The 15,563-nt window shown below is 44.5% G+C and overlaps 1 protein-coding gene across 2 annotated transcripts in view; it reads right to left on the bottom strand.

Moving 5' to 3' along the window:
• CAPN9 (calpain 9) overlaps positions 1-15,563 on the bottom strand; it is a 378,590-nt gene that overhangs the window by 116,315 nt on the left and 246,712 nt on the right. For both annotated transcript variants that reach the window (XM_075321862.1, XM_075321863.1), the window contains exon 11: positions 10,919-11,127. In XM_075321862.1, coding sequence (XP_075177977.1) covers positions 10,919-11,127 — 209 coding nt within the window. The remainder of the gene's footprint in view (positions 1-10,918; positions 11,128-15,563) is intronic.

Here is a 15,563-nt window from a genome sequence, read left to right on the forward strand (position 1 = left end):
ATGTATTAATTATGACTGAGTCTGTGAAAATAGTTAGTTGGAATGTTAGAGGGTTCTCTTCTGGTGTCAAAAGAAAGGCTTTTTTTTCAAGAGTGAATAAGGACTGAAATAATTTGCTTGCAAGAAACACATCTTACAATGAAACTGCTTTATTATCTGAATAAAAATAGCTTCAGGCTACATACCATGCTATACACTCTGTCTATTCGGGGGGTGTCTCTATCCTAGTGCATGCAGGCACTCAGTTTGAATGTCAAAAGTAATTGTAGACACAGAAGGTCAGTATGTCTATTTATATTGTACATCATGCATAAAGTATGTACTAATAATTTCAATATATACCACCACCACCACACTCCAATAGAATTTTACACAAATCCTTAAGATAATAGCATATTTCCCACAAATCCCATATATATGATAGGGGATTTTAACAACATACTGGATTCTCATTGGAACAGGGGAAGGTATCAGGCCATGAAAGTGTGAGGTAATTGAACCCCTTTTGGTCATCTTCTTAAAGAGCTTGCCTTAATCGATCTCTGGAGAGACCGCTACCTGGATCAGTATCGATATTCCTGTTTCTCAGCTACATTGATTGTTGAGAATTGATCTAGCACTGGGGAATGATTGGATGTGGGGTTTTAGCTTGGATGTTGTATACCTAACTAGGGTGTTGTCTGATCACTCACCTGTCTGTGTGATTCTGGACATGGTTGACCTAACTATGTATAATAGATCCGCTTGGAAGTTGAATCCATTTTGACTAGAGGTCATCAATAATGGAAAATTGGATGGTGATCTGAGGGAGTACCTTGTGATGAACAAGCATACAAGGTCAATAACATATGTGTGGAAAGAACTAAAGGTGTACCTTATAGATATTTTTATTAAGGAAATAAATATCAATATTAAAGTCCCATACTGAACATCACAATCAGCTTTATAATGCAAAAGCTAAGGGAGTCAAAGGATTTTGTGAATCAGATGCACAGAATAGACGAAAGGAGGCTTATACCAAACCTAACTAAGTAGCAATGCAGGCAGCTAAAAGGAAGATTGTTCCAGAAAATGTAATATTTTGAAGATGGGGAAAGGGCGGGAGACTCATTGTCATTAGTAGCTGCGGCACAGAGAGAATCTTCATATACAAGGGACTGCTGATAAGTCTTTGGATTTGTGATTTTTTTTGTTTCTATGGTAACGAATGTTACATCACATGAAAGCCTTATGTGTCTAATATGTTTTCAAAATTTTTAGTTTATTGCATATGGCATCAGTGTTCTACGCACGTGGAAAAACAAAATGGCAGAGTCTAATGCAATATTCACAGCAACTGAGAGCAAAGGAGTGAAGGAGTGATAAAATTCTTGTTTCTGCAAGGAAAGTATGCGAAGGATATTCACGGTGATATGTCGCAGACATTGAGGGATCAATACCCTTCATATTCCACAGTTAAGAACTGGGTTGCCAAATTTAAAACAGGCCACTTCAGCACCAATGACGAGGAACGTCTGGACGACCGAGAGTGGTTGTTGTTCCTGAGATTATCGATGTTGTGCACAACCTCAAACTGGAGAATCCATGAATTTCAGCTAAAGCAATAGCAGACATCATGGGGATTTCCCGTGAACATGTTTGTGTCATTATCCATGAATATTTGGACAAGAGGAAGCTATCTGCAAAGTGGATCCCCAAATGTTTGACAACAGATCAGAGAAGCATGTGACTGAAAACTTCCAGATCCATTTGTCAGCATTTCCAGACAGATAAGAACTTCCTAGATCAGCTGGTCACTATGGATGAGACCTGGATTTATTTGTATGACCCTGAAAACAAGAAGCAGTCAAAAGAGTGGAGGCACAGTGGTTCTCCTTATCCAAAGAAGTTCATGGTGCAAAAATCAGCCACTAATGTGATGGTGTCTGTGATCTGGGATAAGGAGGGCGTGCTGCTTGTGGACTACCTTCAAAAGGATTCCACCATCAATGGAAGATATCACATTGAACTTTTGGACTAATTGAAGGCAGGAGGCTCAGGCCGAGCAGAGTAGGAAACATCGTGAGCGCAGCTTATCTTGAACCTCCCACTTTATTATTCATGAACCAGGATGTTCAGGATAAGCAGAGGAGGAAACATAGCAGACACAACTCATACTGTGCCTCCTGGTTCATGATTTATGAACCAAGAGGCTCAGAACGAGCAGGGGAGGAAACATAGATATGCTCATCCCTCTCCTCTCATCTAGGGGATTTACGCCCAGATCCCCGATTCTATTATAAACACCTCCATGCCCACGTGGACTTAGAAAAACTATGTTTATTCTAAACCAGGCTGCATTTTGAAAAAGCCTCCCATCACGTGATAAATTACGTCATACCTTGGAGCCCGTACATTCTAGCATCTGTTTTGTAAAACTGAAGAGCTTTTCTACAAAGAACAAACATAAGATTAATGTCCCTGAACTTGAATCTGCGATTAGTCCAGTTCCACACGATGGTACCTTGCCAGTTCATGTACCACTGTTGTCTGGATTGGATGAAAATGAAGTAGAATATGAAGACTATGGAGCTGAAGCTACTAATGAAGACATGGAGATTTCAAGTCAAGATGAGTATGTATACCTGATGGAGCAGCCAAGCAGCCAGAACGCTTTACTCAACATGAATTAAATGATCTCATCAGAGACCTTTCATTGTCAAAAGATAAAGCTGAACTTTCTTGCATTTATGTTGAAACAGAAGAATCTTCTTCATGATGATGTCAAAGTCTGTTATTACCGAAACAGAAGTAACACTTTAACACAGTTTTTCACAGTTGATGGACCAATGGTGTACTGTAACAATGTGAATGGCCTATTTGAAGAGCTGAATCAAGAGTATTTTGTTGCAGATTGGCAATTGTATACTGACTCATCCCAGATAAGTTTGAAGCAGTGTTGCTTCCCAATGGAAACATGAAACCATCAATCCCTATTGCTCACTCATGTCAATTAAAGGAAAGTTATGAAAATCTGTAAGTTGTTTTGTATGATGTACAATATAATCATCATCAATGGAATATCTGTGGAGATTTGAAAGTGATTTTTCTGCTAATGGGAATGCAAAGAGGTTTCACAAGATATTGTTGCTTCTTTTGTTTATGGGACAGTAGAAATACAGTAGAGCATTATGTTCGCCGTCATTGGAGACAGAGAAACATCTATGCTCCAAGTAGAGACAATGTTCAACATAATCCTTTAGGTGCTCCAACAAAAATCTTTCTTCATCCACTAAATATAAAGTTGGGATTGATTAAAAACTTTGTGAATTTGTCTTTGCCATGGTTACCACAAAGGTTCCAATACATTTCACAGAAATTCTCCAGCATTTCACCAGCAAAATTGAAGGAAAGGGTATTTGTTGGTCCTCAGATCAGAGAGCTGATGAGAGATGATGTGTTTGAAGGAACTCTAAATGAGAAGTAATTGAGATCTTGGAAAAGCTTCAAGTGCATCTATGAAAACTTCTTAGGAAAAAAAATAAATCTCCAGAATATGTTGAAGGTGTTAAGGAACTGTTAAATGCATACCAGTGTCTTGGATGTCACATGTCTCTGAAAATGCACTCTTTGCATTCACATTTAGATTTCTTCCCTCAAAATCTTGGGGATGTAAGCGATGGACAAGGCGAGCAGTTTCACCAGGACATTAACGTAATGGAATACCACGAGCAGGGTTTTTGGAATGATTCAATGATGGCAGATTACTGTTGCATGTTATATAGGGACAACCCTGAAAAATCGTATCAACGACAGTCGAATGTTGAGCACTTTTAATTTCTGCTCATATTTTGGTTTCTATTTTGAATGTGATATTATTTTGGTTCAATAAAAACTGTTTTGAAAGGTGAAGCATTTTTTCTGATATGTTAATTACCGTATTTTTCGGACCATAAGACGCACTTTTTTCCCCCCAAATGTTGGGGGAAAGTGGGGGGTGCGTCTTATGGTCTGACTATAAGGTTGCGGGTGCGGGGAATGAGGGTGCCGCGGTGGAGCGGGTCATCGGCGGCACCAGCAGGCTGTAGCAGGCTGTAGCAGGCTGCAGCAGCCTGCCGTGACCACGTGGGCCCGCTCATTACATATGCACGCCCATCCTCCCGCCCATCATCTCTCAGCGAAACCGGCGCTGACAGGTGGGCGGGGTGATGGGCGGGAAGGGGGGGTGTGCATAATTAGCAGCCGGCCGTGATCACCCCTGGCAACTACAGCCTGGAGTGATCATGTGCGGCTGTATTCACTGCCCCCCGTGCATCATTATCAGCGCGGGGTGCAGTGAATCAGTGTACTCACCCGTCACCGTGTGTGGAGCCGCCCCCCTGCAGCATCGCGTCTTCCTGTGTCGGCGGTCAGCTGATCTGGACACTAGCTGGTGGATACTAGCGGCGCGCACTGCGATGACGTTATCGCGGTGCGCGCCGCTAGTGTCCAGATCAGCTGACCACCGGCACAGACAGGAAGACGCGATGCTGCAGACAACGGTGACGGCTCCACACACGGTGACGGCTCCACACAGGGGCGCTGCAGCTGAGACAGAGATCGGTGCTTCAGGGAGTGAGGAAGGGTAAGAATAAACGTTTATTTTTTTTTTCCTGTGCCACAGGATACACGCCATTTACCAGGATGGGGGCATTTCATGAGCAGGATGGATGGGGGCATTTCATGAGCAGGATGGATGGGGGCATATCATGAGCAGGATGGATGGGGGCATATCATGAGCAGGATGGATGGGGGCATTTCATGAGCAGGATGGATGGGGGCATTTCATGAGCAGGATGGATGGGGGCATATCATGAGCAGGATGGATGGGGGCATATCATGAGCAGGATGGATGGGGGCATTTCATGAGCAGGATGGATGGGGGCATTTCATGAGCAGGATGGATGGGGGCATTTCATGAGCAGGATGGATGGGGGCATTTCATGAGCAGGATGGATGGGGGCATATCATGAGCAGGATGGATGGGGGCATATCATGAGCAGGATGGATGGGGGCATATCATGAGCAGGATGGATGGGGGCACATCATGAGCAGGATGGATGGGGGCACATCATAAGCAGGATGGATGGGGGCACATCATGAGCAGGATGGATGGGGGCATTTCATGAGCAGGATGGATGGGGGCATTTCATGAGCAGGATGGATGGGGGCATTTCATGAGCAGGATGGATGGGGGCATTTCATGAGCAGGATGGATGGGGGCATATCATGAGCAGGATGGATGGGGGCATATCATGAGCAGGATGGATGGGGGCATATCATGAGCAGGATGGATGGGGGCATTTCATGAGCAGGATGGATGGGGGCATTTCATGAGCAGGATGGATGGGGGCATTTCATGAGCAGGATGGATGGGGACATATCATGAGCAGGATGGATGGGGGCATTTCATGAGCAGGATGGATGGGGGCATATCATGAGCAGGATGGATGGGGGCATTTCATGAGCAGGATGGATGGGGGCATTTCATGAGCAGGATGGATGGGGGCATTTAATGAGCAGGATGGATGGGGCATTTCATGAGCAGCATGGATGGGGGCATTTCATGAGCAGGATGGATGGGGGCATTTCATGAGCAGGATGGATGGGGGCATATCATGAGCAGGATGGATGGAAGGTATATCATGAGCAGGATGGATGGAAGGTATATTATTAGCAGGATGGATGGGGGTATATTAGCAGGATGGGGGGGTATATGAGCAGGATCATATACAAGGCAGGAGGATCCTTATCAGAATGGGGTACCTTAGTAGAGAATTTGGGGACATTACCCCCATAACAGTGTCAGCAGCAGATCCTCGCCCCATAACAGTGTGTCATGACCATATTTTTTGGTTAAAATTTTATTTTCCTATTTTCCTCCTCTAAAACCAGGGTGCATCTTATGGTCAGGTGCGTCTTATAGTCCGAAAAATACGGTACTGTTTTCTTAATGTCGCCAGTATATTTCCTATAGCTTATAATAATGATGCTGCTCCAAGGAAACTTATACGTATACATATATTTTTGAAATTAGGACAAAAAGATGATTAAGAAAAGTACAGTCACCTGCGATAATTACAAAAATATTTTTTGTAGACCTGTGTTATCGATCTCCCTGATCTCTGCTCCTATCACATAGAACACAGAGACAGCATTCTGTCAGCACATTGATCCAAACCTGTGCTCTCTCACACAGGATGCTATGCACATGTATTGTCAGTACAGACACAGAGCCTGCGTCCTACCAGCACATTGATTCAATCCTGTGGTCTCTCACACAGAATGATGTGCTGCACATAGTAATTATTCAAAATCATTAGGGAAAATTAATTTGACACACAACCTTCTAAATTGTATCAGTATGGTTAGAAATTCATTATTAATGTAACAATCAGAATTGAAAAGAGTGTTTGTGTGAAAGAATGGGCCAAAATCACAACTGAGTAATGAAGGTGTCTAGTTTTACCATACAGGAGACTTCTTGAAGCTGTCATCCCCAAAAAAAGGCTTTTGTATGAAGTATTAAATAAATTTCAGTAAGCATGTTTAATACTTTTTTACTGTGTCATTTTTCATTATTATAAAAAACATCAGTACATTTATGGACATCTATGGTTTGCTTTCTTTGCCTACTGTAACTCCCATGCTGGCGTCCAGGTGCTGTCATGCCCCCCCCTTCCCCTGGTGGTGACGCCGTCCCTCTTACCTTCCCAGCCGCCCAGTGGAGGCTGGTCGTCCCCGGTCCATACTGCCAACTCCCAGTGCCTGTGCACGCCACACAGGCCTCCTGGAAATGCCCATAGTGTGTGCGCACGGACACGCCCAATTTCTTAAAGGGCCAGCATGCCCTGTCCCGGTAGTGCCTTTCAGGTCGGATGAAAGACTTCATGTACCTTCTTCTTAAGGGGGATTCTTGGTCAACGAGTTCTATACAGTGCCTACAAGTATTATTCAACCCCCTGCAGATTTAGCAGGTTTACACATTCGGAATTAACTTGGCATTGTGACATTTGGACTGTAGATCAGCCTGGAAGTGTGAAATGCACTGCAGCAAAAAAGAATGTTATTTCTTTATTTATTTATTTTTTTTAAATTGTGAAAAGTTTATTCAGAGGGTCATTTATTATTCAACCCCTCAAACCACAAGAATTCTGTTTGGTTCCCCTAAAGTAGTAAGAAGTATTTCAGGCACAAAGAACAATGAGCTTCACATGTTTGGATTAATTATTATTATTATTATTATTTATTATTATAGCGCCATTTATTCCATGGCGCTTTACAAGTGAAAGGGTATACGTACAACAATCATTAACAGTACATAACAGACTGGTACAGGAGGAGAGAGGACCCTGCCCGCGAGGGCTTACAGTCTACAATTATCTCTTTTTCCAGCCTTTTCTGACTAATTAAGACCCTCCCCAAACTTGTGAACAGCACTCATACTTGGTCAACATGGGAAAGACAAAGGAGCATTCCAAGGCCATCAGAGACAAGATCGTGGAGGGTCACAAGGCTGGCAAGGGGTACAAAACCCTTTCCAAGGAGTTGGGCCTACCTGTCTCCACTGTTGGGAGCATCATCCGGATGTGGAAGGCTTATGGAACTACTGTTAGCCTTCCACGGCCTGGACAGCCTTTGAAAGTTTCCACCCGTGCCGAGGCCAGGCTTGTCCGAAGAGTCAAGACTAACCCAAGGACAACAAGGAAGGAGCTCCGGGAAGATCTCATGCCAGTGGGGACATTGGTTTCAGTCAATACCATAAGTAACGTACTCCACCGCAATGGTCTCCGTTCCAGACGAGCCCGTAAGGTACCTTTACTTTCAAAGCGTCATGTCAAGGCTCGTCTACAGTTTGCTCATGATCACTTGGAGGACTCTGAGACAGACTGGTTCAAGGTTCTCTGGTCTGATGAGACCAAGATCGAGATCTTTGGTGCCAACCACACACGTGACGTTTGGAGACTGGATGGCACTGCATACGACCCCAAGAATACCATCTCTACAGTCAAGCATGGTGGTGGCAGCATCATGCTGTGGGGCTGTTTCTCAGCCAAGGGGCCTGGCCATCTGGTCCGCATCCATGGGAAGATGGATAGCACAGCCTACCTGGAGATTTTGGCCAAGAACCTCCGCTCCTCCATCAAGGATCTTAAGATGGGTCGTCATTTCATCTTCCAACAAGACAACGACCCAAAGCACACAGCCAAGAAAACCAAGGCCTGGTTCAAGAGGGAAAAAATCAAGGTGTTGCAGTGGCCTAGTCAGTCTCCTGACCTTAACCCAATTGAAAACTTGTGGAAGGAGCTCAAGATTAAAGTCCACATGAGACACCCAAAGAACCTAGATAACTTGGAGAAGATCTGCATGGAGGAGTGGGCCAAGATAACTCCAGAGACCTGTGCCGGCCTGATCAGGTCTTATAAAAGACGATTATTAGCTGTAATTGCAAACAAGGGTTATTCCACAAAATATTAAACCTAGGGGTTGAATAATAATTGACCCACACTTTTATGTTGAAAATGTATTAAAATTTAACTGAGCAACATAACTTGTTGGTTTGTAAGATTTATGCATCTGTTAATAAATCCTGCTCTTGTTTGAAGTTTGCAGGCTCTAACTTATTTGCATCTTATCAAACCTGCTAAATCTGCAGGGGGTTGAATACTACTTGTAGGCACTGTATGTTGCTAGTGCTCAGGTCCTCAGTGTTGCTGTTGCTTTCTATATGCTGTATTTTGCTACTGATTCTTATCTGTGTTTCAGTGCATTACAAGTCTGCTGCTGTTGCAATCATCTTCGTCGGCTTTTTCCTATGATATCTGCTGCTGCAAGCATTCACGTCGACCACTGCTATTGCATCCATCAATCCATCCATCCATCCCAGGCAAATCTACCACATCGGCTGCTGCTACTGTATCCTGAACCACAGACTGTTTGTATCTATGCCGCCAGCTGTCGAGGTACTTTTGATCACCTGGCGCTGTCCTCTGCTGGCTGCTTACTAGCGCGTGTGCCTATCGCCACATCCATGGACATTAGTCGATAAATGGCAGCTGGTCCAGTTCACTTTTCCAGGCCAGTGATCAGTACCTTTGGTCAAGTGGACCCAATAATCCCATGCTCGCCCTGCGAGCCTAACACCTGTGTGGATTGGATGTGTTGTTATTAACATCTGCTGAGAAATGTATTGCAACAGTACCTTTAGAAATATATTTATTTAGAAAATTGGTGACATGTTCAATATTTATTTCATCCACTGTATATGTTTGAGTCTAAAATGCGGTGGCAGCTTTTAAAGCATTTTTTCCCCTGGCATCCTGTAGTGTTTCAGAGTCAAACACAGATGTTGCAATCATATAGCCAGTGTTTGATTCATGCTGCCCATGACTCGAGTAGCATGTATCAGCTGTCTGGTTTCCTTTTTCTAACTTTGTCAAGGAATATAGTGCATCACAGCAAGTTTACAGTTGTGACAGCTGTAACAAAGCTGCATCTAGGATTTAAAGCTGATTGATGTGAGAACTCTAGAAAACAGAAATGGACACAACATCCAAGAATCATACATTGATCTAATGCCACTGGACAGGAAATTACAAAACTGAATATGAGATCCTTAATTTCTGAAAAAGATTATCTGGAACCCACTACCACATGACGGTGAACCTCTAAGTGGGTCCCAAGACTAAAAGGTGCAACACTTGCGCCAACCACTGTTATAATTACAGTGCACCTGTAAGGTGGGCGACCTGGTGCCCCAAAGCACTCATGTTTCAAGGCTGAGTCCCCATGAGTCCAGGCCAATATATCCCACAGAAACAGCACCACAACAACAATGGCAACCACACTGCACCAACAAAAAGTGAATACATGTGTCATGACCATGCTCTGCAGGCTCGCTGTCCTGCAGAGTCAGTTTCTCTCCTTATTCTGCTGCTGGCCGGCCCACTGCAGAGCTGACTTACCACGTTCGATCCCACCGGGTTTTCGGCCTCTCCCTGACCCTGGGGGTGGGGTCCTTCGGACCTTTCTCCACTTTATTACTTTATTATTAGTGATATTTCCGGCTTCGGCTAGTGCTCGGCAAGTGCTCTGCTCATGTCTTTCCTGTTCCTGTCCCGCTAACGCTCCCCTCCTCCAGCTATTTTGACTTTCTTCTCCTGCCCGTGTCTGTTTTCCCTGACCTCCCCGTGACCCCCTTCTTTCTTCTCCGCATCTCTGCTCATCCCGGTATTTTGTCCTAGTCCTTCTGTGTACCTCCCGCTGTATTACCCACCTTCTCCTCTCATTCCCATCTCTGTTGTCAGATCTCTTCCCTACCCTTTGACTGACTCCCTTGGTTTACAGACTTTGGCGTGTGTTCTGACTCTTTCTCGCTTTCCCCTTTTGTACTGACGTTACCTCTCTGTGCATTGACCTCAGCCTGTTTCGATTACTCTCACCTGAGTTCTGCTCCTCCTAGGGTTTCTGCTAGTAGATCCTGTTTGCTAGTGTTCAGGCGACACCTGGGGGTTTTGTTGCTAACTGCACCAGGTGTAGCTTCACAACATGTAAAAAAAATCACCTTCCACATGTTCTCAGACTGTGAGCTGAGAGTAAAACAATATGTGGAACCGCTCTTGTACTCTTATCAATTTAAAAACACCTGGAACCTTTTAGGCTGCGGACCCATTGAAAGATTCACCGTGATGCCGTATCGGGCTTCATAGATTCTGATAAGAATGTTAAACTAAGAACCTACATATTTTGCTTGGTGGTCCATGTGCGATCCATTTATGTTTTCTACAGTTCTGATTTAAAAATTCAATAAACCTTTGCTATTTTTTTTTTTTTAAGCTTTAACTCATTTTCATGTTGCATAAAACTTTTTTGTACAACCATCATCATATAGCCTTCTTACTTGATGTCTGCTTTCGTTTCTGAAAATACTCTCAGACAAAAGTCAGCTTCTTGGTGAGGTTCAAACGTGGTTGGTACAATCATGTAATCCCCAGGGGGAAGCTTGAATCTCTGCGACACTTCTCGCAAATTAATGTAAGTCTTGCTTCTCGCTTTGGATGGATTAAATTTGAAAAAATCCTTTGTCATTTGAGAGTCAGTCCCAGGACACTGCAAAAATAATACATAGTAATATTGTCAAAAGAGAAGTATGTTTCTAAAACATGACTACTATTTTCCTTGCTTAAAGCATAAATGATGTTTTAATTTTTATTTCATAAATCAAAAGTACACATAAGATAATTTATAAAGTTGTCTATTTTATCAGACAAATTTGCTTCTGTCTCTGACACAATTGAACAGTCATTATCAAAATCCTCAATTCTGAGGTAAAATCTGTATTCAATGAAGACCTTCCCATTACTGAGTTAGGGGGTGGCAGTTGTTAATGATGAGATTCTAAGTAGATAGAAGAAGGAGGAGAGGAAGGAGCTTTTTAGGGTTATGTCTTTGGGGGTTTTTTTTAATGATTTTTTTTTTTAAAAAATCAACATGGATTTCACCATATTTTTGTATGCCAGTATGACTCATGAAATAATTAAAAAAAAATGAACGAAGTGGGCTGTGCCCAGTTTTTGTGTCCAGCCAGGTACAACTAGGCAGCGGGGGACTGGAATCCGCAGTACAGGGTGGCACAAGCTTTCTGGCCCCTCCGCTGAAAATTGCAGTCCGCAAACGCCCCAGAAAATAGCACATTCTTAGAAGCGCCATCTTCTGGCACTGTATCCAACTCTTTCAGCGGCCCTGGTGCCGGTTGGCTTGCTGGATAATAATGGGGTTAGGGCCAGCTGAGTATTAGCTCTAAGCCCGAAATTCATGGTGGCAAAGCCCCCTTGCATGATTATGGTGGAACCCCCCATCTGGGGGTCTTGCCCCTAGACCCCAGCTACTATTAAAAACAACTCTATGCCCACATGGAATTAGAAAAATAATGTTGCTTCCTCGTATCAGCTATGTTGCCGGAGGCCCAGCCCCTTCTAGTCACATGGGCATGACATCAGCAAAGGTCCTTCTAGCCACTACCGTAGCAGAGCAGGTGTAGTAGTTGTGGACCAAGAAGCAACAGCATCACTTGTGAGTACCCAGCACTGTATGTGCAGTGACAGGAGGTCATCAGAGTATCTAATGAACAAGGATCACCTCCCGATGACATCACCGCGATACCGGGGGGGGGTTCACTCATCTCTAATTACATCTATATTGTAAATGCACAAACCAAAAAGATGATGTTAAAAACTGCACAGGAGTGGAAGCTAGTTAGAACATTACACCTTATTATAAATGCAAAAAAAAAGAATATTTATTATATATATAATAGAATATATATGATATATATATATGACAGCACACTTAAAAATAAGTAAAAAAAAAAACCTCACGTAAGAGATCCTAGACTGCACAATGCTTAAATCACATAAGCTCAAATACAAAGTCAATATTTAAATAAATAAAGAGCATTTACCCCCTTAGACAAAAACTACACATATTACTTACAGCATAGAACAAATACCAGCACCCTTATATACCATAATAAATAAAGCAAATAACCATGGGAGACAAAAGCCCCTAAAGGTAGTAAGGGAAATAAACCTGTAAATGGCAAGAGAGGTTAGGGGGGAGAAATTAGTAGATTGTGCAAAGAGAAAAAACAATTCAAAATTAGTCAGTGAAACACTACTGTAGGTAGTGGTACTTTTTGAGCTGTCACAATATTGGAAACTCAGGCAGCAAATAAAAAAAATATCTTCTGAGTCACTTGTCTAAAGCCTGCTTTACACGGTACGACCGATTGTGCGATTTCACAATCGATCGTACCCGCCCCCGTCCTTTTTGCGTCACGGGCAAATCGCTGCCCGTGTCGCACAAAGTTAGTAACCCCCGTCACACATACTTACCTCTCGTGCGACCTCGCTGTGGGCGGCGAACGTCCACTTCCTGGAGTGGGAGGGACGTTTGGCGTCACAGCGACGTCACACGGCCGCCGGCCAATAGAAGCGGAGGGGCGGAGATGAGCGGGACGTAAACATCCCGCCCACCTCCTTCCTTCCACATAGAGCCGGCGGCGGCCGCGGGAGGCAGGTGAGCTGCTCATCGTTCCCGTGGTGTCACACGGAGCGGCGTGTGCTACCACGGAAACGATGGTCAACTAAATTAAACGATATTATGGAACCTAGCGAGCAGTACCCAACTCATGATTTGTGAGCGATACTGCGTCGCTAGGAGGTGTCACACAGGCCGGCATCGCCAGCGATGCCGGATGTGCGTCACAAAATCCGTGACCCCGACGATCTATCGCACGATAGATTGTCTGGTGTAAAGCAGCCTTGACAGTTGTGAGTGTAAGGTTGAGAAACATCTGTTTGAAAGGGTATATATACCATAAGTGGTAAATTCCGGCAAGGTGGTCATGGAAAGGGGAACAGGTGGAGTGTTGGAGGTGTATGTGTGGGAAGTTCTGTTAGTCAAAGATCTAATGAGTAAACACTGGCTCAGCCTGTCCCAAGAGAAATGAGAACAACTTACGTTACTGGATCTGGACAGCCTACCTGTTTGGCAGCCATACATCGATTCAGCTTCGAAATGAGGCTCATCAACATCAGGTGGTAGAGTAAGTGTCAAGTGCTGTATCAAATAGCCTCTACCTTCACCTCCACATCACACACAGTTCATTCCTCAGAGGTGCCACCCCAATTACACTTGTTTACACCCACGACACAAATCTCCAACCGGCAAACTGACTGTGGAGAATCAGATATGGAAAAGTCTACAGAGCGGTTCACACATTCTATTGCATGAGCATTTTAACACGTGCACGCCAAAGATTTCCAGACTGAAGAAGAGGAAAGCATCTGCACCAATCCCAAATTAATTGTGAGTTTGATCCTGGCCTGGACGTGAGTTTATGTACAATCTACTGTATTACATCCTTGATAGTTATGGTTAGAATTGATCTTTCTGCATGAAGCACAAGGTGTGGATTGTCCACAGGCTACCGCTGTTGACCCAATCCCAGCAGCTCAACTAACACGGGACAAGTGGTTGTTTGGACCCATTGTGATATATTGGTAGTATTGCTGTAGCTGGGGACAATTTACAGTTTATGGCAATGCCGCTTTGATTACCTACTGCTCCTTGCCGTATGGGCAAAGCTTTGGTTACACCACAATGACCATAGATATATGATATTTAAAACTGTGATCGCAATTAATAACTGCCAGTTGGGGTACATGACCACCAAATAGTATTAATAGGAGAGTATAGTATGAGCTTATGTATAAACTACTGTATTACATTCCTATTAGTTAGTAATTGTGACCATTTTGTATGCAGTTGTGATGTAAACTATCCACAATTACTGTTATTGACCTACTCCAGCAGTCCAGCTAACCCTTTTGAGGACTCACTTGCTGTATCAATTTTAATATAATTATAATAAAGATTAATTTTATTCAAAATTATGCCACGGTTGTCTCTGTGTATAAATATTATATAAGTGGTGTTTTGGCACTTCAAAGGAGGTTGAGGAGTGACCTTAAGGTAAATGAAGTTCAGTCCCAGCAGAATCCAGACTCTCGTCAACTGAGAACGCCCAGGAGTGTAGGTGATGATGATGAGACTCAGATACCTTAGGCGCATGCGTACTGTGTTGTAATGTCAGGTGAGGAAGAGAAGGAGGGGACAACATATATCATGACAATGAAGTTGGAGATCCCACTTATTCTCAACCCACAGGCTTGCAGCTGAGTAGCTCAGCAAGTGAGGAGGATGGTGAGGATGTTACCTGTTGATTCCCACGCAAACATGTAATGATGCTGTCGCGAGCGGGGAGGACACCGTCACTGCTGCGCTCTCGCTAACGCTCGGGTCTGGCGCTGCTGCGACTGCTGCTCGGTGGCTCGAGCGGTGGGCCGGATCCGGGGACTCGAGCGGCGCTCCTCGCCCGTGAGTGAAAGGGGTGGTTGGTTTAGGGGATTTAGTCCGTGACGCCACCCACGGGTGGTGGTGAAGATGGGCACCACCGCTGCTGGTGACGGGGATCCCGGGAGCAATGGTAGGGAGCAGCTGAGATATTGTTTTCCCCCTCCGTGGGTAGGGGTCGGTGGTCCTGGGGCCCGGTGATCTTGTGACAGGGAGGCATGGTCGGTGAGGTGCAGGGTTGCAGGGACAGTGTGGCGCGGTGCTGGATGGCACGGGTGTACTCACTCAGCAAGAAAGGTACAAAGTCCTCGATAAAACAAACGGCGGGATGGACGGGTCCCGCAACCGGCTGCGTTGTCTCTCCCCGGACAGGTGATGGTGGCTGTCTTTCCCTGCACCTTGATGTTCTCTTTCTGACTACTATGGATTCCCAACGGTAGTCCGCTCCACGGTGTATGGGTACCGGAGGAGCCCGTTTGCCCGCAGACGCTGGCCCTTGGGTCTCTAGCCTGAGGCGGTAGCTGTATACCCTCACGGTGTGGGCTGTTGCCTTCAATCGGGACTTTTTCTGTTGTGAAACCCCTGGGGTTCCAGTCACATTCGGATCTGACTATTGTCGGCGGCTCCAA

This window comes from Anomaloglossus baeobatrachus, chromosome 8, assembly GCF_048569485.1.
Source record: "Anomaloglossus baeobatrachus isolate aAnoBae1 chromosome 8, aAnoBae1.hap1, whole genome shotgun sequence".
NCBI lineage: Eukaryota > Metazoa > Chordata > Amphibia > Anura > Aromobatidae > Anomaloglossus > Anomaloglossus baeobatrachus.